The 25,742-nt window shown below is 50.4% G+C and overlaps 2 protein-coding genes across 4 annotated transcripts in view; both read left to right on the top strand.

The window, feature by feature from the left end:
- The first annotated feature begins 1,275 nt into the window (after positions 1-1,275).
- On the top strand, positions 1,276-19,254 carry PTH (parathyroid hormone). Its single transcript, XM_029059841.2, has 3 exons — positions 1,276-1,361; positions 2,069-2,351; positions 19,132-19,254. Exons 1-3 carry the CDS (start codon positions 1,276-1,278, stop codon positions 19,252-19,254), a joined length of 492 nt encoding a protein of 163 aa, XP_028915674.1.
- BTBD10 (BTB domain containing 10) overlaps positions 10,790-25,742 on the top strand; it is a 65,029-nt gene continuing 50,076 nt past the window's right edge. For all 3 annotated transcript variants that reach the window (XM_039911463.1, XM_029060611.2, XM_039911462.1), the window contains exon 1: positions 10,790-10,963. The gene's annotated coding sequence lies outside the window, so the exon portion shown is untranslated. The remainder of the gene's footprint in view (positions 10,964-25,742) is intronic.

Here is a 25,742-nt window from a genome sequence, read left to right as displayed (position 1 = left end):
TTAAGGCCATAGGGAGGGTCCAGCCGAGTCCAGCTGAGCTCCATGGTCTTCTTATCTACAGAACCCCCCTCCCGCCCCAACCTCCTCTAAGAGGGAGATGCCCCTTCCCCCGTCCGCATCCCAAAGAGCTTTATCCCAGAGATTCCTTCATCCCTCCAGGCCAGGCAAGCCAGGGGCAAAAACCGGGAGAGTCGCGGGAGAGCGAGCGAAAGGGGCCATCTCACGAGCAAGAGAGCCTATGGGGCTGTTCTTGCTCTGCCCTCCTATAAATAATGGTGGTATTTGTGAAGGGCTCGCTACATACTAAGCGCTAGAGCCAAGATAATCTGGTCAGACCCTGTCCCTGCCCCACACAGAGCTCACAGTCTGACCTGTCCTTCCTGGCACCGTGTGAAGGACAGTAGCATATCCAGATCCTGGCATACGCACACAAGGGAAGCAGCATGGCCGGGTGGATAGAGCAAGAGCCTGGGAATCAGAAGGACGTAGGTTCTAAGCGTGAGCCCCATGTGGACAGGGACTGTGTCCGAACTGATTGACTTGTATCTATCCCAGTGCTTAGAAGAGTGTGTGGCACCGAGTACACGCTTAACAAGTACCATAATAACAGTAATAATGCCGGTTCCGTCGCTTGTCTGCGGCTGTGTGACTTTAGGTGAGTCAGTATTTCATCGCTAGTATTTTGGAAACCCTAATCTTGCGTGAAAAAGCATTTTCATTGAAGGGAAAGTCATCTTTAAGACCAACTCTATGGTATTGTACTTTGTACAGTGCTCCGTACGTGGCCAGTGCTCAATAAATACCATGGCCGATCGATTGATTGATGGAACGGATGCTATCTTTTCTTGGCTACTCAGATCCCAAGCATTCTACCACATTTCCAGGAATAAGGTGTCTGGGATCTTGCCTGCAGGATTTCAATCCTGAAGGACACAAAGAATCTAAGTTTTTAGAGTAATACAAGCACCAAGTAGTGTAGATTTGATTTCTTTCATTCAATTAGCTGTAACAATTTCTCTTACCCCCAATCTCTTCTAAGGTCTGCCTCCCCTTGTAGACTGTAAGCTCCTCACGGACAGAGATGGAGCCTCTCGACTCGGTTGTATTTTTCCAAGTGCTTAGTACAGTGCTCTGGACACAGTAAGCGCTCAGTAAATACAGCTGATTGAGTGACTGATTGATTTATAGACATGTTTTGGGAATCTCGGGAGGGCTACATGGATTGCCAAACCGAGGCCCTGAGTTTGACCTCCATTTTCTCTCTAACTAGCAAAGATGATTTCCTTAAGAGATCCCACTAAAGCCGCATTGCTCCTGTGTGCACTTTGCTGCCTGGCAAATTCGGACGGGAATCCAGTGAAGTAAGTCCAGGGTCCTGTTCTGGACCACTGGGGTTTGGCGGGGGTGAGGGGTGGGAGTGTTTTAGGGGGTGGGCGAGACAGAGCGTTTGGGCTCGCCCCCTTTCCTCTGAGCCCTGCGGTGGTGAGGTCCCGGCTCCACCGTTTACCCACTGTGTGACCCTGGGCAGATGGCTTCACTTCTCTGTGTCTCGGTTTCATTCATTTGTTCATTCAGTTGTATTTAATTGAGCGCTGACAGTGTGCAGATCACTGTACTAAGTGCTTGGGAGAGTTCAGTACAGCAATAAGGGGACACATTCCCCGCCCACAGTGAGCTTACAGTCTAGAGTGGGGGAGACAGACATCAACATAAATAAATAGATTTCAGATAGGTACATAAGTGCTGCGGGGCTGGGAGGAGGGAAGAGCAAAGGGAGCAAGTCAAGGCGACGCAGAAGGGAGTGGGAGAAGAGGAAAGGGGGGGGATAAGTCAGGGAAGGCCTCTTGGAGGAGATGTGCCTTCAATAAGGCTTGAAGGCGGGGCGTTTCCTCACTGTAAAATGAGGATTCAATATCTGTCCCACTTAAACTGTGAGCCCCACGTGGGACCGGATCCGACCCCGTGATCTTGGATATCCAGCTTTGAGTGCAGCGCTTGGTCCGTAGAAAACGCTCAACAATGCCCTAACGATTAGGTCACCAGGTCGTATGTCTCTCCTCCTGTCCAGGAAGAGAACGGTGAGCGAAATGCAACTCATGCACGACAGGAGACTTAAACATCATGAGGCGGAAAGGCTGGCCTGGCTAAAACAACAACTGCAGATGGTGCACAACACCAATTCCGGACCCGCGAGGACACCCGGAAATAAGGCCATATGCCCCCGAAGGAGGAGGAGGAACCTATCCTGGATCGCAGCAAGCCCTTCCGACAGCTCCCGCGGAAAAAGAGACTTCTCAGAGTGGACAGGGCCGATGCTGATGGACACCCCAGAACGAAGCCCCAGTGAATGGGTTCCGGCCGGGGTTGGGGAAGGGGCGTGGGAGGGACGAGGGGCAGGGACCGAGAGCCCCGGGGAGTTTCCGTGATAATCCTTAGATGCTGCTATCTCTGAAGCCCTGTTCGGGCCTCCGTTTCCGACCCTTCCCGAAGTCCGGGGAAGTCCGCGGCATCCCTGGCAAAACCCCCATCCCGGTGCCTTGTCGTGATTCTCCCTTTATTAATTTAAAAAGCACTTTCTAGTATTTATGTCTTTCGAACGTGGGTTTGGGCCTAACTTATAAAGGAATAGGCCTGCACTTACCCACTTCTCTCCACCCTGCAATTCCACAAAAAATTAACCAAAAAAAAAAAAATCTACCGATAATCACAAAAAAGAATAAATAAAGCTTGGTACTCATCGTGTGTTAGTACCGTCTTGTTTCTGACTTTATTTCATGGCAGCCCCAGGAAGCCACGATGAAGTTGAAGCAGATTCGAAGGTCCTTTTTCTCTTCACCAACTTCAGCAGCTCAGACCTTGGCTGGATAGGGGCCATCCCAAAGGACCGGGAAGTAGTATTCATTCCATAGTATTTTTTGAGCGCTTACTGTGTGCAGAGCACTGTATTAAGCGCTTGGAATGTGCAATTTGGCAACAGAGACAATCCCTGCCCGAAGACAGACTCAAAGTAGTAATAGTAATGGTGTTTATTAAATGGTCACTGTGTTTGGGGTCCTGTAATAGAAGTTGGGAAAGAATATTCATTCATTCATTCATTCATTCATTCAATAGTATTTATTGAGCGCTTACTATGTGCAGAGCACTGTACTAAGCGCTTGGGATGAACAAGTCGGCAACAGATAGAGACAGTCCCTGCCGTTTGATGGGCTTACAGTCTAATCGACTATACAATTTCTCTAAAAGAATAGAGAAATTGGATTTAGACACGGCCCTCAGGGGGCTCAAATTCCAAAGCACATAAGTGAAGGAGAGAAGATCGGAGAAAGACACGTCCGTGATGATGAAACAATAAAACTCTAAAATGTCATAAAGCATAAGGACAGATGCACAAAATAAACTCAGTAGGCTGCTGTGACTACGGAAGCAGAATTTCAAGCTTCTGTTGGTTCAGGGTCCAAGGCGCATCCTCAGCCTCAACAACGGCTCCGGCAGCCACCAGTCTTCCGGGGATTCCGTGGAGGCTCAGGCTACGGATGCCGTCCTTTTGCTCAGTACAGCGCTCAGCACACGGTAAGCGCTCAATAAATAGGCATGAATGCCGAGGTGGAAAAGGGCAGGATGGGATGGAGCAAGTGGTGGCTACCAGGTGTTTTGCTCACTTAGAACGGCCACCTACCTGCCTCCCCGGGAACCCGGATGGGAAAGGCTGGGCTCAGTCTCTACTAGGTTGTCCTGGAGCCCCCCAGCCAGAAATCTGAGGCCCAGCTGGGTGGCCTTGCTGAACCATCCCACCTGTGAGCGGGAAATGTGGATCGGATTGCTGGGACCATCAGTCGATCACTAAGGATAGAGCACGGGCTCAGAAGTCGGAAGGACTTGGATCCTAAGCCTGGCTCCTCTGCTTGTCTGCTGTGTGACCCTGGGCAAGTCGACTCGCTTCTCTGGACCTCAGCTACTTAATCAGTACAATGGGATTAAGACTGTGAAACCCAGGTGGGACGTGGACGGGCTCCATCCTGATTAGCTTATATCTGCCCCAGCGCTTAGTACAGTGCCTGGCACGTACGTAACAGATACCATTAAAAAAAATTAAAAGTAAGGCACTACCTTGAGGGGCAGGTGAAAGGCATAAATAATGATGATAAAATAAGAACAATAATAGTTGCGGTGTTTGTTAAGCACTTACTAAGTGTCGAGTACTGTATTAATAATAATAATAATAATTATGGTATTTGTTAAGCACTTACTATGTGCAGAGCACTGTTCTAAGCGCTGGGGTAGATACAGGGCAATCAGATTGTCCCACGTGGGGCTCACATTTTTTAATCCCCATTTTTACAGATGAGGTAACTGAGGCCCAGAGAAGTTAAGTGACTTGCCCAAGGTCACACACCAGACAAGTGGCGGAGTCGGGATCAGAACCCACGACCTCTGACTCCCTAGCCCAGGCTCTTTCCACTAAGCCACGCTGTGCTGGTGTAGATAGAAGATATGCTCTGCACACAGTAGGCGCTCAGTAATATTACTGAATGAAAGCTAATCAGATCGGATGCAAGAATTTTGATTTATATTTGGAGGCTTGTCCCCAGGGGGTTTCGGGTCTAGGGTGGCAATGTAGGCTGAAAGGAAATGAAAGAGAGAGAAAGAAAATTGAAACAGGTTAAAACGAGCCAGTGAAAAATGGCTAGAGTGCCAGTGGGTTTCTGCCTGGAGAAGACGGTCGCTTTCTCAAGGTTTGCATTCTGTCTGCCTCGTTCCAGAGCGGGGCGGGGGCTGAATTTCTAATCTGGACCTGCAGACTCTCCCACAGCGACAATAGGAGGGGTCTCCAGGGGTACCTCCGGATTCCCAGCAGAGGATACAATTACCCAGCCCAATCCCAGAAGAGATACCATAATTATTACTGATCAGTTAGTAGTAGATAATAATAATAACGATAATTATGGTATTTGTTAAGCACTCACTACGTGCCAGGCATTATTTTAAGCACCGGGGGAGATGCAAGATAGGTTGGACACAGTCCTTGTCCCACGTAGGGCTCACAGTCTTAATCCCCGTTTTACTGATGAAGTAACTGAGGCATTGAAAAGTTAAGTGACTTGCCCAAGGTCACACAGCAGACATGTGGCGGAGCCAGGTTTGGAATAATAATAATAATAATAACGTTGGTATTTGTTAAGCGCTTACTACGTGCCGAGCACCGTTCTAAGCGCTGGGGTAGATACAGGGTAATCAGGCTGTCCCACGTGAGGCTCACAGTCTTAATCCCCATTTTCCAGATGAGGTAATTGAGGCATAGAGAAGTAAAGTGACAGCAGCCATGTGGCGGAGCCAGGATTAGAATAATAATAATGTTGGTATTTGCTAAGCGCTTACTACGTGCCGAGGACCGTTCTAAGCGCTGGGGTAGATACAGGGTAAGCAGGTTGTCCCATGTGAGGCTCACAGTCTTAATCTCCATTTTACAGATGAAGTAACTGAGGTACCGAGAAGTTAAGTGACTTGCCCAAAGTCACACGGCTGACAGGTGGCGGAGCCGGGATTAGAACCCATGACCTCTGACTCCTACGCCCGTGCTTTTTCCACTGAGCCACGCCGCTTCTCAAACCCAAGGTCGTTCTGACTCCCAGGCCCGTGTTCTAGCCACTAGGCCGATTGTCTCCAGGCTGGGTTTGTGTCCCGGCTGGGTCTATATTCCGCCTGGGTCTGAATCCGGACTGGGTCGATGGTCCAGCTGGGTCTGTGTCCAGGCCGGGCCTGTGCCCGGGCTGCGACTGAACACCACAGCGGGCTTTCCAGGGAGATCGTGGGGCCTATGTCCCTCAAGACGGTTAAAGAAAGAAGGGCGCTGACTGCTCCGGGTGGGTGAGCCATCCACTGGCCGAGAGGCGGGGGGCTGGACCAGATGACCTCTACAAGTCCTGCCGGTTCCGGACCCTGATTCGGGGATGGATTTGCCTCCTCCTCGCCCCCCGCCCCTCTCCCGGGCACCCAAAGATGTCACATCATTGCCCCCCACCCTCCGTCTCATCTCCATTGTTAGTTGCCATTGTTTTTACGAGATGTTCTTCCCCTTGACTCTATTTATCGCCATCGTTCTCGTCTGTCCGTCTCCCCCGATTAGACCGTAAGCCCGTCAAACGGCAGGGACTGTCTCTATCTGTTGCCGACTTGTTCATTCCAAGCGCTTAGTGCAGTGCTCTGCACATAGTAAGCGCTCAATAAATGCTATTAAATAAATACTACTGAATGAATCTCCAGACACCGGGGGGGACCCGAAACAGGGTCTGAAGGATGAACCGCTCTGCTTCTCAACCAGCCTAGCTTGGCTCCCCGCCTTGGGGAGGAAAATCCTGGTTTTCCCTCGTACTTGGGCTCTGCTCGGCCACAAGATGTCCTCCTAAATCTGGCTGACAGCCTTCCCTTCTCTGGAATAGTGACCACAGTGGTACTTGTTGAGCGCTCACTATGTACCAACCGCTTGGCAAGGCCTGGGGGTAACTACAATACGACCAGAGCCAATCCCTGTCCCACGTGGGTGACGTAATCTATAATCTGATAAATAATTATAATAAATAATTCTAGTACTTGTTAAGCGCTTACTGGGGGCCAGCCACCGTCCTCACTGCTGGGTTGGACACAGTCCCTGTCCCACATGGGAGACACAATCTATAATCTGAAAAATAATTATAATAAATAATTCTAGTACTTGTTAAGCGCTTACTGGGGGCCAGTCCCGTCCTCACTGCTGGGTTGGACACAGTCCCTGTCCCACAGGGGATACACAATCTATAATCTGATAAATAATTATAATAAATAATTATGGTACTTGTTAAGCGCTTACTGGTTGCCAGTCACCATCCTTACTGCTGCATTGGACACAGTCCCTGTCCCACAGGGGATACACAATCTATAATCTGATAATTAGAATAAATAATTATGGCACTTGTTAAGCGCTTACTAGGTGCCAGCCCTGTCCTCACTGCTGGGTTGGACACAGTCCCTGTCCCACATGGGATACACAATCTATAATCTGATAAATAATTATAATAAATAATTATGGCACTTGTTAAACGCTTACTGGGTGCCAGCCACCGGCCTCACTGCTGCGTTGGACACAGTCCCTGTCCCATATAAATAATTATAATAAATAATTATGGCACTTGTTAAGCGCTTACTGGGGGCCAGCCACCGTCCTCACTGCTGCATTGGACACAGTCCCTGTCCCACAGGGGATACACAATCTATAATCTGATAAATAATTATAATAAATAATTATGGCACTTGTTAAATGCTTACTGGGTGCCAGCCCTGTCCTCACTGCTGGGTTGGACACAGTCCCTGTCCCACATGGAATACACAATCTACTGTCATTTAATCCCTGCTTGGCAATTGAGGAAACCGAGGCAGGGAGAAATAATTATAACGGTGGTATTTGTTAAGCGCTTACTACATGCCGAGCACTGTTCTGAGCATTGAATCAAATGAGCGGCATGGCGGAGTGGATAGAGCACGGGTCTGGGAGTCAGAAGGTCATGGTTCCTAATCCTGGCTCTGCTACTTATAATAATAAAAATAATGATGGTATTTGTTAAGTGCTTGCTATGTGCAGAGCACTGTTCTAAGAGCTGGGGGGCTACACGGTGATCAGGTTGTCCCACATGGGGTTCACAGTCTTAATCCCCATTTTACAGATGAGGTAACTGAGGCACAGAGAAGTTAAGTGACTTGCCCAAAGTCACAGAGCTGGCAAGCGGCGGAGCCGGGACTGGAACCCATGACCTCTGACTCCCGAGTCCGGGCTCTTTCCACTGAGCCACGCTGCTTCTCGCTGCGTGGCCTTGGGCGAGTCACTTCACTTCTCTCATGGGAAGCAGCGTGGCTCAGCGGAAAGAACCCGGGCTTGGGAGTCAGAGGACCCGGGTTCTAATCCTGGCTCTGCCACTCGTCTGCTGTGTGGCCTTGGGCGAGCCCCTTAACGTTTCTGTTGCCTCAGTTACCTCATCTGTAAAATGGGGATTAAAAATGTGAGCCCCACGTGGGACAACCTGATGACCCTGTAACTCCCCCAGCGCTTAGAACAGTGCTCAGCACATAGTAAGCACTTAACAAATACCATAATTATTACTATTATTATTATTCTCTGGGCCTCAGTGACCTCATCTGTAAAATGGGGGTGAAGACCGTAAGCCCCACGTGCGACAGGGGCTATGTCCAACCCGATTTGCTTGTATCCACCCCAGCGGTTAGCACAGTGCCTGGCCCATACTAAGCACTTTACAAATACCAAAATTATTATTATTACTACACTGCTCTGCGTAGCAAGCACTCGATGAAAACCACTGATTGACCCTGGGGAAGCAGCATGGCCTCGTGGACAGAGCCCGGGGGCTGGGAGTCAGGTCATGGGTTCGAATCCCGGCTCTGTCACTTGTCACCTGTGTGACTGTGGGCAAGTCACTTCACTTCTCTGTGCCTCAGTGACCTCATCTGCGAAATGGGGATGAAGACTGTGAGCCTCACGTGGGACAACCTGATGACCTCGTATCTCCCCCAGCGCTTAGAACAGTGCTCTGCACATAGTAAGCGCTTAACAAATACCAACCTTTATTAAATAGTATTGAATGAATGAATGAGTGGCAAGTGACTGTGTCCAACATGGGATCTGCTTGGATCCACCCCAGGACTTGGTAGAGCGCCTGGCACATAATAAGCGCTTAACATCATAAGCGCTCTGAATTGTCCATTCCAAGCGCTTTGTACAGTGCTCTGCACATAGTAAGCACTCAATAAATGAGAAGCAGCGTGGCTCAGTGGAAAGAACCTGGGCTTGGGAATCAGAGGTCATGATTAGACTGTAAGCCCATCAAGGGGCAGGAACTGTCTCTATCTGTCATCGATTTGTCCATTCCAAGCTCTTAGTACAGTGCTGTGCACATAGTAAGCGCTCAATAAATACTATTGAATGAATGAATGGGTTCGAATCCCGGCTCCGCCACTTGTCAGCTGTGTGACTGTGGGCAAGTCACTTCACTTCTCTGTGCCTCAGTTACCTCATCTGTAAAATGGGGATTTACTGTGAGCCTCACGTGGGACAACCTGATGACCCTGGATCTCCCCCAGCACTTAGAACAGTGCTCTGCACATAGTAAGAGCTTAACAAATGCCAACATCATTATTTCTCTGGGCCTCAGTGATCTCATCTGTAAAGTGGGGATTTACTGTGAGCCTCACGTGGGACAACCTGATGACCCTGGATCTCCCCCAGCGCTTAGAACAGTGCTCTGCACATAGTAAGTGCTTAACAAATGCCAACATCATTATTTCTCTGGGCCTCAGTGACCTCATCTGTAAAGTGGGGATTTACTGTGAGCCTCACGTGGGACAACCTGATGACCCTGGATCTCCCCCAGCGCTTAGAACAGTGCTCTGCACATAGTAAATGCTTAACAAATGCCAACATCATTATTTCTCTGGGCCTCAGTGACCTCATCTGTAAAATGGGGATTTACTGTGAGCCCCACGTGGGACAACCTGATGACCCTGGATCTCCCCCAGCGCTTAGAACAGTGCTCTGCACATACTAAGAGCTTAACAAATGCCAACATCATTATTTCTCTGGGCCTCAGTGACCTCATCTGTAAAATGGGGATTTACTGTGAGCCCCACGTGGGACAACCTGATGACCCTGGATCTCCCCCAGCGCTTAGAACAGTGCTCTGCACATAGTAAGCGCTTAACAAATACCAACATTATTTAATACTATTGAATGAATGAATGAATGAATGAATGAATGAATGAATGAATGAATGACAAGTGACTGTGCAACGTGACTTGCTTGGATCCACCTGGATAATAAGCGCTTAACATCATAAGCGCTCCGAATTGTGCATTCCAAGCGCTTAGTACAATAAGCACCATACGATGGAATGCATGAACAGATACCATTATTATTTATTATAATTATTGATCAGCCTCTATCAGTCGAAGGGGAGCTGAGCCGGCAGCCTACGGGGAGGGGGGGGAGAAACTGACTGCGCAGGCGCGGGAAGGGGGGGTGGAAGGTGGAGGGGTGTTGAGCTCACTGCGCAGGCGCAGGGGGGTGGAAGGCGGAGGCAGGGGGTGTTGAGCTCACTGCGCAGACTCAGCGGTGTGGTGGTGGGGGGGTTGGACTCACTGCGCAGGCTCGGCGGGGGTGTGTGTATGGATGTATGGATGTATGGGGGCTGGGGCTCACTGCGCAGGCTCGGGGAGCTGGGCTCTCACTGCGCAGGCTCACCAGTATGTGTGTGTGTGTGTGTGTGTGTGGACACGTTCGCTCACTGCGCATGCTCACCGGTGTCAGTGTGTGGGAGGGGAGACACGCTCGCTCACTACGCATGCTCGCCTGTGTGTGTGTGTGTGTGTGTGGGGGGGGCCCGCTCGCTCACTGCGCATGCTCGCCTCTCTCTGTCTCTGTGTGTGTGTGAACACGCTCACTCACTGCGCATGCTCGCCTGGAGGGGGGGGGCCTCGCTCGCTCACTGCGCATGCTCGCCTCTCTCTGTCTCTGTGTGTGTGTGTGTGTGTGAACACGCTCACTCACTGCGCATGCTCGCCTGGAGGGGGGGGCCTCGCTCGCTCACTGCGCATGCCCGTCGCTGGGGGTGGGCGGGGACCCGCTGGCTCACTGCGCAGGCGCGCGGGCCCCCCCTCCCCTTCGGCCTCCACCTCATTGTGACGGAGCGGCCGGGAAGTCTCGCGAGAGGCGGGGCCGGTGGGCCAGGTCTCGCGAGAGGCGGGGCGGGGAGGGGGGGGAGGAAGGCGGCGGGCCGGGCCGGGCCGGGTCGCCCTCAGGGGATCCCGGCGGACGGCGGGGACGTAGAGACAAGGAGACAGGGAGAGAGAGAGACACCGGGGGCGTCGTCGTCCGCCGCCATCGTCATCCTGAGGGGCCGCCGGCCTCCCTCCCCGCCCCCAGCAGGTAAGGTCGCCCGCCAGGCGCTCGCCGGCCCGGCCCCGCCCGGCCGAGGAGGAGGAGGAGGAGGAGGAGGAGGAAGGTGGTGGCGCTTGGGACCGTTTTCCTTTTTACTGGCCTCCCTCCTCAACCCCAACCATCTGATTCCTCCTCTTCTTATCGGCCTGCGGGGGGGGGAGGGGGGGGGGCATCTGGGAAGCGCTCACTGTGTGCTCAGCGCTGGGGGGATTCCAGGGGAGGAGGTGGGCATTCATCCAGTCAGTGATACTGATGGAGCGCTCACTATGCGCTAAGCGCTGGGGCGAATCGAGGGGAGGTGGGCATTCATTCGGTGATCGGGATGGAGCGCTCACTATGTGCTAAGCGCTGGGGGGATTCCAGGGGAGGAGGTGGGCATCCATTCAGTGATACGGATGGAGCGCTCACTATGTGCTAAGCGCTGGGGGGATGCCAGGGGAGGAGGTGGGCATTCATCCATTCAGTGATCGTGATGGAGCGCTCACTATGTGCTAAGCGCTGGGGGATGCAAGGGGAGGAGGTGGTCATTCATTCATTCGTATTGATGGAGCGCTCACTGTGTGCTAAGCGCTGGGGGGATGCCAGGGGAGGAGGTGGGCATCCATTCAGTGATACGGATGGAGCGCTCACTATGTGCTAAGCGCTGGGGGAATTCCAGGGGAGGAGGTGGGCATTCATTCATTCGGTGATCGTGATGGAGCGCTCACTATGTGCTAAGCGCTGGGGGATACCGGGGAGGAGGTGGGCATCCATTCAGTAGTATTGATGGAGCGCTTCCTATGTGCTAAGCGCTGGGGGGATACCAGGGGAGGAGGTGGGCATTCATTCATTCAGTAGTATTGATGGAGCGCTCCCTATGTGCTAAGCGCTGGGAGGATACCAGGGGAGGAGGTGGGCATTCATTCATTCGGTGATCGTGATGGAGCGCTCACTATGTGCTAAGCGCTGGGGGGATTCCAGGGGAGGAGGTGGGCATTCATTCATTCGGTGATCGTGATGGAGCGCTCACTATGTGCTAAGCGCTGGGGGGATTCCAGGGGAGGAGGTGGGCATTCATTCATTCAATGATAGCGATGGAGCGCTCACTATGTGCTAAGCGCTGGGGGAATTCCAGGGGAGGAGGTGGGCATTCATTCAGTCAGTGGTATTGATGGAGCGCTCACTATGTGCTAAGCGCTGGGGGGGATTCCAGGGGAGGAGGTGGGCATTCATTCATTCGGTGATCGTGATGGAGCGCTCACTATGTGCTAAGCGCTGGGGGATACCGGGGAGGAGGTGGGCATTCATTCAGTCAGTGGTATTGATGGAGCGCTCACTATGTGCTAAGCGCTGGGGGATACCGGGGAGGAGGTGGGCATTCATTCAGTCAGTGGTATTGATGGAGCGCTCACTATGTGCTAAGCGCTGGGGGGGATTCCAGGGGAGGAGGTGGGCATTCATTCGGTGATCGTGATGGAGCGCTCACTATGTGCTAAGCGCTGGGGGATACCGGGGAGGAGGTGGGCATTCATTCAGTAGTATTGATGGAGCGCTTCCTATGTGCTAAGCGCTGGGGGGATACCAGGGGAGGAGGTGGGCATTCATTCATTCAGTAGTATTGATGGAGCGCTCCCTATGTGCTAAGCGCTGGGAGGATACCAGGGGAGGAGGTGGGCATTCATTCATTCGGTGATCGTGATGGAGCGCTCACTATGTGCTAAGCGCTGGGGGGATTCCAGGGGAGGAGGTGGGCATTCATTCATTCGGTGATCATGATGGAGCGCTCACTATGTGCTCAGCGCTGGGGCGATACCAGGGGAGGAGGTGGGCATTCATTCATTCAATGATAGCGATGGAGCGCTCACTATGTGCCAAGCGCTGTTCTAAGCGCTGGGGGGGGATACAAGGGGAAGAGGTGGTCATCCCTTCATTCATTCAATAGTATTGATTGAGCGCTCACTATGTGCCAAGCGCTGTTCTAAGCGCTGGGGGGGGGCGGGCAGGGGGATGAGTTGGTCATTCATTCATTCAATAGTATTGATCGAGCGCTTACTATGTGCCAAGCGCTGTTCTAAGCGCTGGGGGGATACAAGGGGATGAGATATTCATTCATTCATTCAATAGTATTGATTGAGCACTCACTATGTGCCAAGCGCTGTTCTAAGCGCTGGGAGAGGCCGGGGGGGGCGGGGGGGATACCAGGTGATGAGGTATTCAGTAGTATTTATGGGGCGCTTACTATGTGCTGAGCACTGCTCTAAGCGCTGGGGGGGATACAAGGGGATGAGGTGGTCACCCGTGCATTCATTCAATAATATTGAGCGCTCACTATGTGCCAAGCGCTGTTCTGAGCGCTGGGAGGGGCGATACAACGGGATGAGGGGGTCAGTCATTCATTCAGTAGTATTTATTGAGCACTTACTATGCGCAGAGCACCGTCCTAAGCGCTGGGAATGAACAGTTGGGCAACAGGTCGAGACCATCCCTGCCCAACGACGGGCTCACAGTCTAAACGGGGAAGACAGGCAGCAGAGCAAAACAGAACAAAACAAAAAGAAGACAACATCATCAAGGCAGATAGAATCAAGAGGATGTACACCTCATTTAACAAAATAAATAGGGCAATAAAAATAGACGCAGATAATAAAAACCCCGCGTGGGGCTCCCAGTCTTCACCCCCATTTTAGAGACGAGGAAACTGAGGCCCTGAGAAGTGGGGGTGAAGACTGGGAGCCCCACGTGGGGCAGCCCGATGACCCCGTCTCTCCCCCAGCGCTTAGAACAGTGCTCGGCACGTAGTAAGCGCCTAAATACCAACAGGATTATTATCATTAAGTGAAGTGACTGGCCCCAAGTCACCCAGCTGACCAGTGGCGGGGCCGGGATTGGAACCCGTGATCGTAATAACAATGTCGGTATTTCTTCGGCGCTTACTATGTGCAGAGCACTGTTCTAAGCGCTGGGGGAGAGACGGGGTCATGAGGTTGTCCCACGTGGGGCTCCCGGTCTTCATCCCCATTTTACAGATGAGGGCACTGAGGCCCAGAGAAGTGAAGTGACTGGCCCAAATGCCAAATGATGGTATTTGTTAAGCGCTCACTGTGTGCCCAGCTCTGGGGTAATATTAATCATGATGATGGTATTGAGGTGCTCACTATGCGCCTAGCACTGAGGTAATAATCGTGATGATGGTATTTGTTAAGCGCTTACTATGTGCCAAGCACTGGGGTAATAATAATCATGATGGTGGTATTTGTTAACTGTTCATTATGTGCCAAGGACTGGGGTAATAATAATCACGATGATGGTATTTGTTAAGCACCCACTGTGTGCCAAGTAGTGAGGTAATAATACCCAAGATGATGGTATTTGTTAAGCGCCTACTGTGTGCCAAGCACTGGGGTCATAATAATCACGGTGGTATTTAAGTGCTCACTATGTGCCAAGCACTGTTCTAAGCAGTGGGGTAATAATAATCGTGATGATGGTATTTGTTAAGCGCTTACTATGTTCCAATCTCTGTTCTAAGCGCTGGGATGATGATAATCACCATGGTATTTAAGTGCTCACTCTGTGCCAAGCACTGTTCTAAGCAGTGGGGTAATAAAAATTGTGATGATGGTATTTGTTAAGCGCTTACTATGTTCCAATCTCTGTTCTAAGCGCTGGGATGATAATAATCACCATGGTATTTAAGTGCTCACTATGTGCCAAGCACTGTTCTAAGCAGTGGGGTAATAATCGTGATGATGGTATTTGTTAAGCGCTTACTATGTTCCAACCTCTGTTCTAAGCGCTGGGATGATGATAATCACGATGGTATTTAAGTGCTCACTATGTGCCAAGCACTGTTCTAAGCAGTGGGGTAATAATAATCGTGATGATGGTATTTGTTAAGCGCTTACTATGTTCCAATCTCTGTTCTAAGCGCTGGGATGATAATAATCACGATGGTATTTAAGTGCTCACCATGTGCCAAGCACTGTTCTAAGCAGTGGGATAATAAAAATCGTGATGATGGTATTTGTTAAGCGCTTACTATGTTCCAACCTCTGTTCTAAGCGCTGGGATGATAATAATCACCATGGTATTTAAGTGCTCACTATGTGCCAAGCACTGTTCTAAGCAGTGGGGTAATAATAATCGTGATGATGGTATTTGTTAAGCGCTTACTATGTTCCAACCTCTGTTCTAAGCGCTGGGATGATAATAATCACGATGGTATTTAAGTGCTCACCATGTGCCAAGCACTGTTCTAAGCAGTGGAGTAGTAAATAATAGTCATGATGATGGTGTTTGTTAAGCGCTTACTATGTTCCAATCTCTGTTCTAAGCGCTGGGATGATAATAATCATGATGGTATTTAAGTGCTCACTATGTGCCAAGCACTGTTCTAAGCAGTGGGGTAATAATAATCGTGATGATGGTATTTGTTAAGCGCTTACTATGTTCCAACCTCTGTTCTAAGCGCTGGGATGATAATAATCACGATGGTATTTAAGTGCTCACCATGTGCCAAGCACTGTTCTAAGCAGTGGAGTAGTAAATAATAGTCATGATGATGGTGTTTGTTAAGCGCTTACTATGTTCCAATCTCTGTTCTAAGCGCTGGGGTAATGATACTAATGATGATGATATTTATTAAGCACTTAATATGTGCCACTCACTGTTCTGAGCTCCGGGGTAGATATGAGATCGTCAGGTCGTCCCACGTGGGGCTCACAGTCTTAAGCCCTATTTTACAGATGAGGGAACCGAGGCACAGAGAAGGGAAGTGACTTGCCCAAAGTCACCCAGCTGACAAGTGGCAGAGGCGGGATTAGAACCCACCACCTCGGACTCCCAAGTCCGGGCTCCTTCCGCTAAGTCACGCTGCTTGGGAATCGGGTCGTCCCACACGGGGCTCACCGTCGTAATCCCCATTTTACAGGTGAGGTAACCGAGGCACAGAGAAGTGAAGGGATTTGGCCCGAGGTCACACAGCAGACAAGTGGCGGGGCCGGGATTAGAACCCAGGACCTTCGGATTCCCAGGCCCGGGCTCTGGCCACCGCGCCTTGCTGCTCCGCAGAGGGGGAATGACCGTAATTGTGGTATTGAAGCGTGTATTTTGTGCCAAGCAGTGTGTAAACTCATTTTGAGCGGGGAACGTGTGTGCCGACTTCAGCTCGGCGTGCGCCGGAAATGTGTCTGTTCATCGTTGTATTGTCCTCCCCCAGTCGCTCAGTACAGTGCTCTTGCGCTCAGTAAGCGCAATGAATAGGTGAACGTTGAATTGCAGACTGTGAGCGCATTGTGGGCGGGGAATGTGTTTGATGTTGTACCCTCCCAAGCGCTTCCTACAGTGCTTTACATACAGTAAGCACTCGGTCAATACGATTAATAATAATTATAATAATGATGACGACGATGGTATTGGTTGAGTGCTTACTGGGTTGCAGGCACGGCATTAAGCGCTGGGGTAGATACAAGCTAATCAGGTCAGACGCAGTCTACGTGGGGCTTACGGTCCTAACCCCCATTTTACAGATGAGGAAACTGAGGCCCCGAGAAGCCAAGTGACCTGTCCGAGGTCACACAGCAGGCAAGTGGCGCAGCCAGGATTAGAATCCGGGTCCTTCTGACGTCCAGGCCCGTGCTCTCTCCACTAGGCCATGCTGCTTTTCATCCAAGCACTTATCCTATTTATTGCTATTGTTCTCGTCTGTCCGTCTCCCCCGATTAGACCGTAAGCCCGTCAGAGGGCAGGGACCGTCTCTGTCTGTTACCGATTTGTACGTTGCAAGCGCTTAGTACAGTGCTCTGCACGTAGTAAGCGCTCAATAAATACAAGCTGTTCAAGAACAGCCACACTACCTGGCCTCCCAGTCTATGGGGACGAGAAGTAATAATAATAATAATAATAATAATAATGTTGGTATGTGTTAAGCGCCTACTATGGGCAGAGCATCGTTCTAAGCACTGGGGTATACAGGTTGTCCCACGTGAGACTCACAGTCTTAATCCCCATTTTACAGAGGAGGCAACTGAGGCACCGCGAAGTGAAGTGACTTGCCCACGGTCACACAGCTGCCAAGTGGCAGAGCCGGGATTCGAACCCATGACCTCTGACTCCCAAGCGCGGGCTCTTTCCACTGAGCCGCGCGAGAAGTGTCCCAGAGTTTTCCAGGGTTTTTTTTTTTCCCTTTCCTGGAGTGGAAGGATCAGCCAGGAGAGGGGAGAGCCGCTTCCTCTTTCCCCCGCTCCCCTCTCCATCCTGGTGGAGCCCCCCGAAATGACGGAATTCCTCCACGATAGCGGGAAGGAAGAGAGGACCCGGAAGGAGGTTTGAGGAGCGGGAGCCCACTGAGGTCCAAGTGGGGCGTGAGGAGGGTGATCCTGGCGCTGTCCTCTTCTCGAGCGGGTCGACAGCCGTTTCAGATACCCGGGCCGTTTAATAATGTTGGTATTTGTTAAGCGCTTACTCTGTGCAGAGCACTGTTCTGAGCGCTGGGGGAGACACAGGGTACTCAGATTGTCCCACGTGAGGCTCACAGTGAATCCCCATTTTCCAGATGAGGTCACTGAGGCCCAGGGAAGTGAAGTGACTTGGCCACAGTCCCACAGCTGCCAAGGGGCGGAGCCGGGATTCGAACCCATGACCTCTGACTGCCCAGCCCGGGCTCTTTCCACTGTGCCACGCTGCTTCAGCTTCTACATTTCACCAAGTGGGGAGCCTGTCTCGGCGTTCTTAGGGTTAGACTGAAAGCGGGGGAGCTCAACAGACTGGCTAGGGGGTAGGGACACCCTTCCCCCCCCAAAAAAAATTGGCAGAGAAGCAGGAATCGGGGGCCCTAGTGGGAAAAATCCCGGGCCCGGGAGTCAGAGGGTTTTTATTCCCGCTCCACCACTTGTCTGCTGTGTTACCTTGGACAAGACACCCCACCTTTCCTTTCAAGTACCGTCCCCCAAACCTTCTGTTGCCATTTTTACCACCGCCCCCCACCCCAGCTTTTCTTTCAAGTCCTTTGCCACAAACCTTCTCTTTCCACCTTTACAGCCCAGCCTTTTCCTTCCAGGCCCGTCACCCCATCGTTTTCAAGTCTCCCCTGATTAATAATAATAATAACGTTGGTATTTAAGCGCTTACTATATGCAGAGCACTGTTCTAAGCGCTGGGGGTGATCCGGGGTCATCAGGTCGTCCCCCGTGAGGCTCACAGTCTTCATCCCCATTTTACAGATGAGATCACTGAGGCCCAGAGCAGTGAAGTGACTTGCCCACAGTCCCCCAGCTGACAAGCCGGGATTCGAACCCATGACCTCTGACTCCCAAGCCCGGGCTCTTTCCACTGAGCCACGCTGCCGAGCCGGTCATTGGGCAGGGATTGTCTCTATCTGTTGCCAACTTGTACGTTCCATGCCCCTTGTCAGCTGTGTGACTGTGGGCAAATCACTTCACTTCTCTGGGCCTCGGTTCCCTCCTCTGTAAAATGGGGATGAAGACTGTGAGCCTCACGTGGGACAACCTCGTTCCCCTGTATCTACCCCAGCGCTTAGAACAGTGCTCCGTACGGAGTAAGCGCTTAACAAACATCAACGTTGTTATTATTAGTACAGAGCTCTGCACATAGTAAGCGCTCAGTAAATACGATTGACAGAATGAACGACACCTCATCCTTGCAGACCCACCCCCTCGTCTGTAAAATGGGGATGAAGACTGTGAGCCCCACGTGGGTCAGGGGCTGTGTCCAACCCGATTAACTCCACACGTTGCCGAGCACACAGTAAGCGCTTAACGAGGGCCATCAAAAAAATGATTCCGTTATCGGTTGGACCGCGGTTAAAACCCAGCTCTCCTGATGGTTGTCAGCATTTTCGGTGGCCCGCTGGCCTTTTCCGCTCAGGTTTTTGGAGATCTTTCCCCTCCTGTTCCCACCTTCAGTGGTGCGACTTTTTTCATTTTCCCAAAGCTGCCTCCCAGGCCCTTCTCCCGACCCCTCACACACCAGTCAAGTTACTGGCCGGGGGTCGCCCCGGGCCATCCCAGTCCGTCTCTCTGTCTCTTCCCAACCGATAGTTTTCATTCATCCATTCATTCAATAGCATTTATTGAACGCTTACTATGTGCAGAGCACTGTACTAAGCGCCTGGAATGGACAAATCGGTAACGGATAGTTTTCTTCTCCCGCTTTTGTAGCTTTCTCGTAGCCTCCGGGGGCCCCCGGAAAATCTCGTAGTCCGCCCCTGCCGCCCATTTCACGGCAACAGTGAAGTCCACGTGAAGCACCGAAAGAGTTTCCGGAGCTTCCCGGAGTGTTGAACAACCAGGTGATAACGTGGGCGCCGAGGAGATCGGCTCACAGACCTGCGTTGGTTAGATTTGGAAATTAAAAAGGCTGACTCGGTGCATCCATCTTCCAGGTGGGCCCGCCGTGAAGGTAAAATAAAGAGATCAGACTTAATTAAACGACCAATAACGTAAGGAAACCTTAAAATAGAACACATTGCTCGTCCTCGCTTCTGCATCGTCCAAGCTCTGGGGATTGGTTCTGTTTATTGTTCTAGCGTACTCTCCCAAGTGCTTAGTACAGTGCTCTACACACAGTGAGCGCTCAATAAATACAATTGAATATCCTTAGAGCACTTTGATCCTCATCCCAGCCCCACAGCACTTACATACGTATCCTTCTATTTTGCCGCTCCCCCATCTGACGTTATTGTCGGTCTCCCCTGCTAGAGTAAAGATTCTTCAGAATAGAGGTCTTGTCCCCCAACTCTGTTGAAGTCTGCTCTCCCAAGTGCACAGTACTGGGCTTTGCACATGGTGTGTGCCAAATAAATAACAAAATAACTTTTGATCACTCCCCGTACATCCTCTCCATGTCATTTCCTTGGTGACATCTTGGGAAATGGAAGAACTCGGTAGGCCAAAAACGCAGAACGTTTCCTATGTTAAATTTTTCAAATCAATTTTCACCTCGTATAGAAGTCTTTGCTACCTGGTGAGTGGTGTGGTGATTGTGGTTGCAATCAAGTAATGGCATTTATTGAGTGTTTACTGTGTGCAGGACACTGTTTCAAGCACTTGGGAGAGGATCGTATGACAGAGTCGGTAGACGCGTTTCCGGCCCACGAGAAGCTTATAATGTAGATGGAGTAGACGTTAAATTACGATGTGGCTATAAATGCAATCCAAGAGCGACAACCTAAGGGAGTGGGTATCTGGGAAATGAAGGATTAGTCGGGGAAGCTCTCTCGGAGGAGATGCGTTTTAATATGGCTTTGAAGGTGGGGAGAGTGATCCAGGCCAGAAAAGGGAGGGAGTTCCAGGCCAGAGGCAGAAGGTAGGCGAGGGGTCGGCGGCGAGCTAGGCGAGATCGAGGTTGGCAGAAGACGAGCAAATTGAATGTGCCGAGTTGTGGTAGGGATTCGGGCAAGGTGGTTAAGTGCTTTAAAGCTGAAGGTAAGACGTTTCTGTTGGAAGCAGAAGTGGACGGCCAACGACTGGAGGTTGTTGAGGAGACGTGGACTGAATGCTATTTAAGAAAAATGAGCGGGGCAGCGGTGTGAAGTACGATCTGGAGTGTAAATACTGTTTCGGTAGAGGAGATCTTAGACCAAAACATTTATCCTTGAAAGGGATCCGTGTGGTCATCAGTTGACAGTGAGAAAAATCATTCATAACCAGTGGTATATATCGAGCGCTTACGGCGGGAGGAACACCGTACTAAACGCTTGGAAAAGTACGTGGTACAGTGGAATTAGCGGACATGTTCCCTGCCTCTTGGAGGATATAGTTTGGTAGAGAGAAGAGGGATTGATAGTTACTTGTAATGGGGACAGGGACTCACAGAAGAGGAAAAAGGTTAGGGCCAAAACTTCAAATTGGCCGTGCAATTTCACCGAGAGCCCAAGCGGATTTCTGAAGGTCGTAAAGGGGCCGCGGAGGCAAAAGGCGGTGTGCGTTCCCCCTAAACACCTCCTGAAAATGCCTGTGCTGGCCGGCTACTGGTAGGAGCAGTAACAATATTTATTAAGTGCTTGCTTGTGTGCAGAGCGCTGTAGTCAGCCCTGGGAGAGAATAGCCAGGTGGGAATCAGACACGGTTCCCATCCCTTCGAGAGCAGCTTTGTTGTGGGATTTGAGATTTTCGTGACTGGTCAGATTTTTGTGGCTGGTTTAGTCTCCGGGGGAAAGCGGAAGTGCTGTGGTCTGGTGACCACAGTGAAGGTTGCTGAATTGTACATTCCAAGTGCTTAGTACAGTGCTCTGAGCATAGTAAGCGCTCAAAAAATACTATTGAGTGAATGAATGAGTGGTGGTGGGAGAGAAGAGGGAGGAGGTCCATCCTTCAGCTTGCCTCCTTAACTCCCTCCCCAGCTTTCCCGGCACGAAGACTGAATCTGGGGGTGAAAGGGAGGAAATACTAGACGGGAGTCACTGAAATGAGTGAAGGTGGCTCCTTTTTTTTTTCTATTAAAAAGGGCATTTGGTAGGGGCTTACTGCGTTCATTCAGTAGTATTTATTGAGCGCTTACTATGCGCAGAGCACTGTTCATTCAATCAGTCGTATTTATTGAGCGCTTCAATCACAGTACAATTAAGTACAATTCAGCATCAAATAGACACAGATCTCCGCCCACAACGGGCTCACAAGTCTCGAAGGGGTGGGGGGGAACGACTCTGTGTCATACACTGTTCTAAGCTCTGGGCTAGGTACAAATCAGTCAGGTTGGACACAGTTGGTAGATGTGATCTCTGCCCACCCAGAGTTTTCAGTGTGCTGGGGGAGACGATCATTAAAATAGATTAGGGATGGGGAAAAACTAGAGCCACTGGAGGAATTCTGCTCCTTAAACCAGGCCCTCCCCGACCAAGCCAGGGAGATGGAGCAGCGTGGCTCAGTGAAAAGAGCCCGGGCTTGGGAGTCAGAGGTCATGGATTCGAATCCCAGCTCTGCCACTTGTCAGCTCTCTGACTGTGGGCAAGTCACTTCTCTGTGCCTCAGTTCCCTCATCTGTAAAATGGGGATGAAGACTATGAGCCTCACGTGGGACAACCTGATTACCCTGTATCTACCCAGCGCTCAGAGCAGTCACACAGTCACACAGTTGATGTAGCAAAGCCGGAATTAGAACCCACGACCTCTGACTCTGAAGCCCGTGCTGTTTCCACTAAGCCACGCTGCTTCAGATGTTAACTGACTGGTCCTTGATTCAGGTGCCTCACCCAACAAAGAATGCATTTTGGGGTTTCAGCCTCTATTCCCCCAAATTCCAAATACAGTGATCACCAGTACCCAGCTTGTTTTTCAGGATGATGTTTTAGTGATCTCACTTGGTTCTTCCCCGCACACCCCTTTCCTTTCCTTTGGGCAAAAGGACCATAGCTGTTTACCTCCCTTCCAATAATGATAATAATTAGGGTATTTAAGTGCTTACGATGTGCCAAGCAATGTACTAAGCACTGGGGTAGATTCGAGATAATCAGGTCCACTTGGAGCTCACAGTATAAGTAGAGGGAGAACAGACATCGACTCGCCATTTGGCACGGGAGGGAACTGAGGTACAGAGAGGTGAAGTGATTTGCCCACGGTCACCCAGCAAGTGGCGGAGTGAAATTCGAATCTAGGTCGTCTGGCTCCCAGGCCTGTGCTTTTTCCACTAGGCCATGCTGCTGGGATTCTGCACACCAAAATATCACCTAGGGCTGACAAGCACTACTCCCCATCTTCCCTCCCACACCCCCCCCCCCCTTTTCTTTTTTTTGGATCTCTGGTTGTTAGCTGGTCTTTCCCTTTCTGCCATCCCTCAGACCTCTCTCTCAGACCTAATCTCCTGAGCCTCTGCGGATGTGACTGCCATAGACTGTGTCCTTTGTTAGTCAGAGTACTTTGGTAATTCCTCAGAATTCTCTGTTCTTTGTCTTCATGAGCGATTGCGGGAGTACCGCTTCCCAACCCTGCAGGAATATCACCAAAGATGTCCTTTTGGGAATTGCCTGGTCTGGTGCCCTGGCAGGTGGGATCTGGGAAGTAGGAATTGCAAAAATGGTTGAGAATCAGTTTTCAAAACTCTTGTAGGGGGTGGGGTAGGGGAATCACTTGAATTTCATTCCTTCATTCAGTAGTATTTATTGAGCGCTTACTATGTGCAGAGCACTATACTAAGCGCTTGGAATGTACAAATCACTAACAGATAGAGACAGTCCCTACCCTTTGACGGGCTTACAGTCTAATTGAGGGAGACAGACAAAAACAATAGCAATAAATAGACTCAAGGGGATGAACATCTCATTAAAACAATAGCAAATAAATAGAATCAAGGGGATGTACATCTCATTATCAAAATCAGACCAATACCCTTAAAAATTGCTTTTCTCACTGGCTACCTGATAGGTGGGCTAGGAGTGTTTTGTCTTAGACTCCCCAGATCTGTGACTTGATGGGCTTGATTTCTCCTACGGTCCCTGGCTCCTCCCACGGGCTGCAGAAAAAGTTAGGTTTTCTAAATCTGTGCAGCAATGATTCTTTATTGTAGCTCTGGTAAGAAGATCACGATGAGTGGAGAAAAAGTACTTGCCATTCTAAATGCCAGGGAACGTACTGAGTTTTTAGTTTAGAAGTGCTAGAAAGGCAATTCTTTTACACCCTTGTGCAATTAACTGATGTTCATAATAGTCATATTTACTAAGTACTTGCTGTGTGCAGAGCACTGTACTAAGCACTACATTCCCCGCCCACAATAACAGTACAATTACAGTAGTCTAGAGGGGGAGATAGACATTAATATAAATAAATGACAGATAAGGACACACGTACTGTGGGGCTGGGAGGGGGGTGAATAAAGGGAGCGAGGCAGGGTGACGCACAAGGGAGTGGGAGAAGAGGAAAAGAGACCTTAGTCAGGGAAGGCCTCTTGGAGGAGGAAATGTACCTTCAGTAAGGCTTGGAAGGCGTGGGAGAGTGATTTTCTGTCGGATTTGAGGAGGCAGGATGTGGGCAAGAGGTCGGTGGTGAGATAGATGAGATTGAGGTACAGTGAGGTGGTTAGCATGAGAGGAGCGAAGTTTTCTCCCCTTTTCAGTGACATTAGGTAATGTAGAATTTGTTTGAGTACTAAAATCATCATCAAGAACATATTGTTTTGCAATTTCGAGGCCCAAGAAAGTCTGCATATTTGAGGTGTGGTTGTGAGCTACAGAGCCCTCTTCGTTCCGACAGTTAAACGGTGTAAACTCTCTGCGGTCAGGGATTGTGTCTGCCAACTCTTGTGTTATTGTTGTGTTGTACTCTCCCAAGCCCTTAGTACAGTGCTCTGCACTGTGTTCATTCAGTCAGAAACAGACACATTCACATTCCCTGCCCACAACGAGCTCTAAGCCTCTAGACTGTAAGCTCTAGACTGTAAGTTAGTTAAGGGTAATAATAATAATAACTGTGGTATTTGTTAAGCGCTTACTATGTCAGGCACTGTTTTAAGCACTGGGGTGGGTACAAGCAATTCGGGTTGGACACGGTCCCTGTCCCACATGGGGCTCACGGTCTAAATCCCCATTTTACGGGGTGAGTGAGGCCCAGTGAAGTGACTTGCCCAAGGTCACACAGCAGACATGGCAGCGCGCAGGTCCTTCTGATTCCCAGACCCGTGCTCTGTCCACTTGACCATGCTGCTGTTCTGTATGGACTTAATCAGTTGTATTTATTGAGCACTTACAGTGTGCAGAGCACTGTACTACCTAATCTGCTGATTCCGTTGTATTGCACTCTTCTGAGTTCTTTAGTGTGGTGCTCTGCCCGAAGTAAGGACTCAATAAATACCACTGATTGATTGCACACAGTAAGTGGTCAAAAAATCCAGTCAATTGATTCAGTAACGCCGAACTATGAGAAGCTTTCAGAATTCCCTGGGCCGTCGAGTCTGATTTTACCACACCTACAGTTTTCTCGGTGGTGGGAGGGGGTGGGGGTGACGTTTTCCATAGACTCGGCGATGTGGAAAACTCACCTTGACCGATGCCTCGTGCTCGCCCACGACTGCTGCTTCTGAACTCGGCACATCGCGTTCCCTCTGGAGAGTTGCACGCTGTCAGAGAACACTGCTGAATCCCCAAACGGCATGTCCTAAAAACCTGCAGTGAAAACGTGTCGGAGAGGAGAGCAGCGGATACGGGCATGAGCGTTGTAGCAGTCGTGTTCGTTTGTTCATTCAGTTGTATTTGAGTGCTTACTATGTGCAGAGAAAGTACAGTACAACAGTAAGCAGACACATTTCCCTGCCCTCAGTTAGCTTATAGTCTAGACGGGGGAGACAGACATTAATACAAATAAGTAAATTACAGCTATGTACATAAGTGCTGTGGGGCTGGAATGGGGGGAAGAACAAATGGAACAAGTCAGGGTGATGCAGAAGGGAGTGGGAGAAGAGGAAAGGGAGGGGGGGCTAGTCTGGGAAGGCCTCCTGGAAGAGATGTGCCCTCAATAAAGCGTTGAAGCGGGGGAGCGTCGACTGTCGGATCTGAGTAGGAAGGGCGTTCCAGGCCAGAGGCAGGACGTGGGCCGGGGCTCGTCGGCCAGACAGTTGAGATGGAGGCACCGTGAGAAGGCTAACGCTAGAGGAGCGAAGTGTCGGGCCGGGTTGTAGGAGAGCAGCAAGGTGAGGTGGGAGGGGGGCAAGGTGGTGGACTGCTTCGAAGAGCACTGTAATAAACACTGAGAGAGACTGCCCCGGGGAACAATGTCAATTAGAGTCTGCTAATTCTTTTGTATTGAGCTCTCCCAAGTGCTCAGTACAGAGCTCTGCCATTAGT

Source organism: Ornithorhynchus anatinus, chromosome 3, assembly GCF_004115215.2.
Source record: "Ornithorhynchus anatinus isolate Pmale09 chromosome 3, mOrnAna1.pri.v4, whole genome shotgun sequence".
NCBI lineage: Eukaryota > Metazoa > Chordata > Mammalia > Monotremata > Ornithorhynchidae > Ornithorhynchus > Ornithorhynchus anatinus.
This window is presented reverse-complemented; position numbering and strand designations above follow the sequence as displayed.

Coding starts and splice junctions, on each gene's coding strand:
- PTH (XM_029059841.2), top strand. CDS start 1,276: ATGATTTCCTTAAGAGATCCCACTAAAGCCGCATTGCTCCTGTGTGCA. Junction 1,362..2,068: donor TCGGACGGGAATCCAGTGAA/GTAAGTCCAGGG, acceptor CCTCCTGTCCAG/GAAGAGAACGGTGAGCGAAA. Junction 2,352..19,131: donor AACGAAGCCCCAGTGAATGG/GTTCCGGCCGGG, acceptor CCGCTTTTGTAG/CTTTCTCGTAGCCTCCGGGG.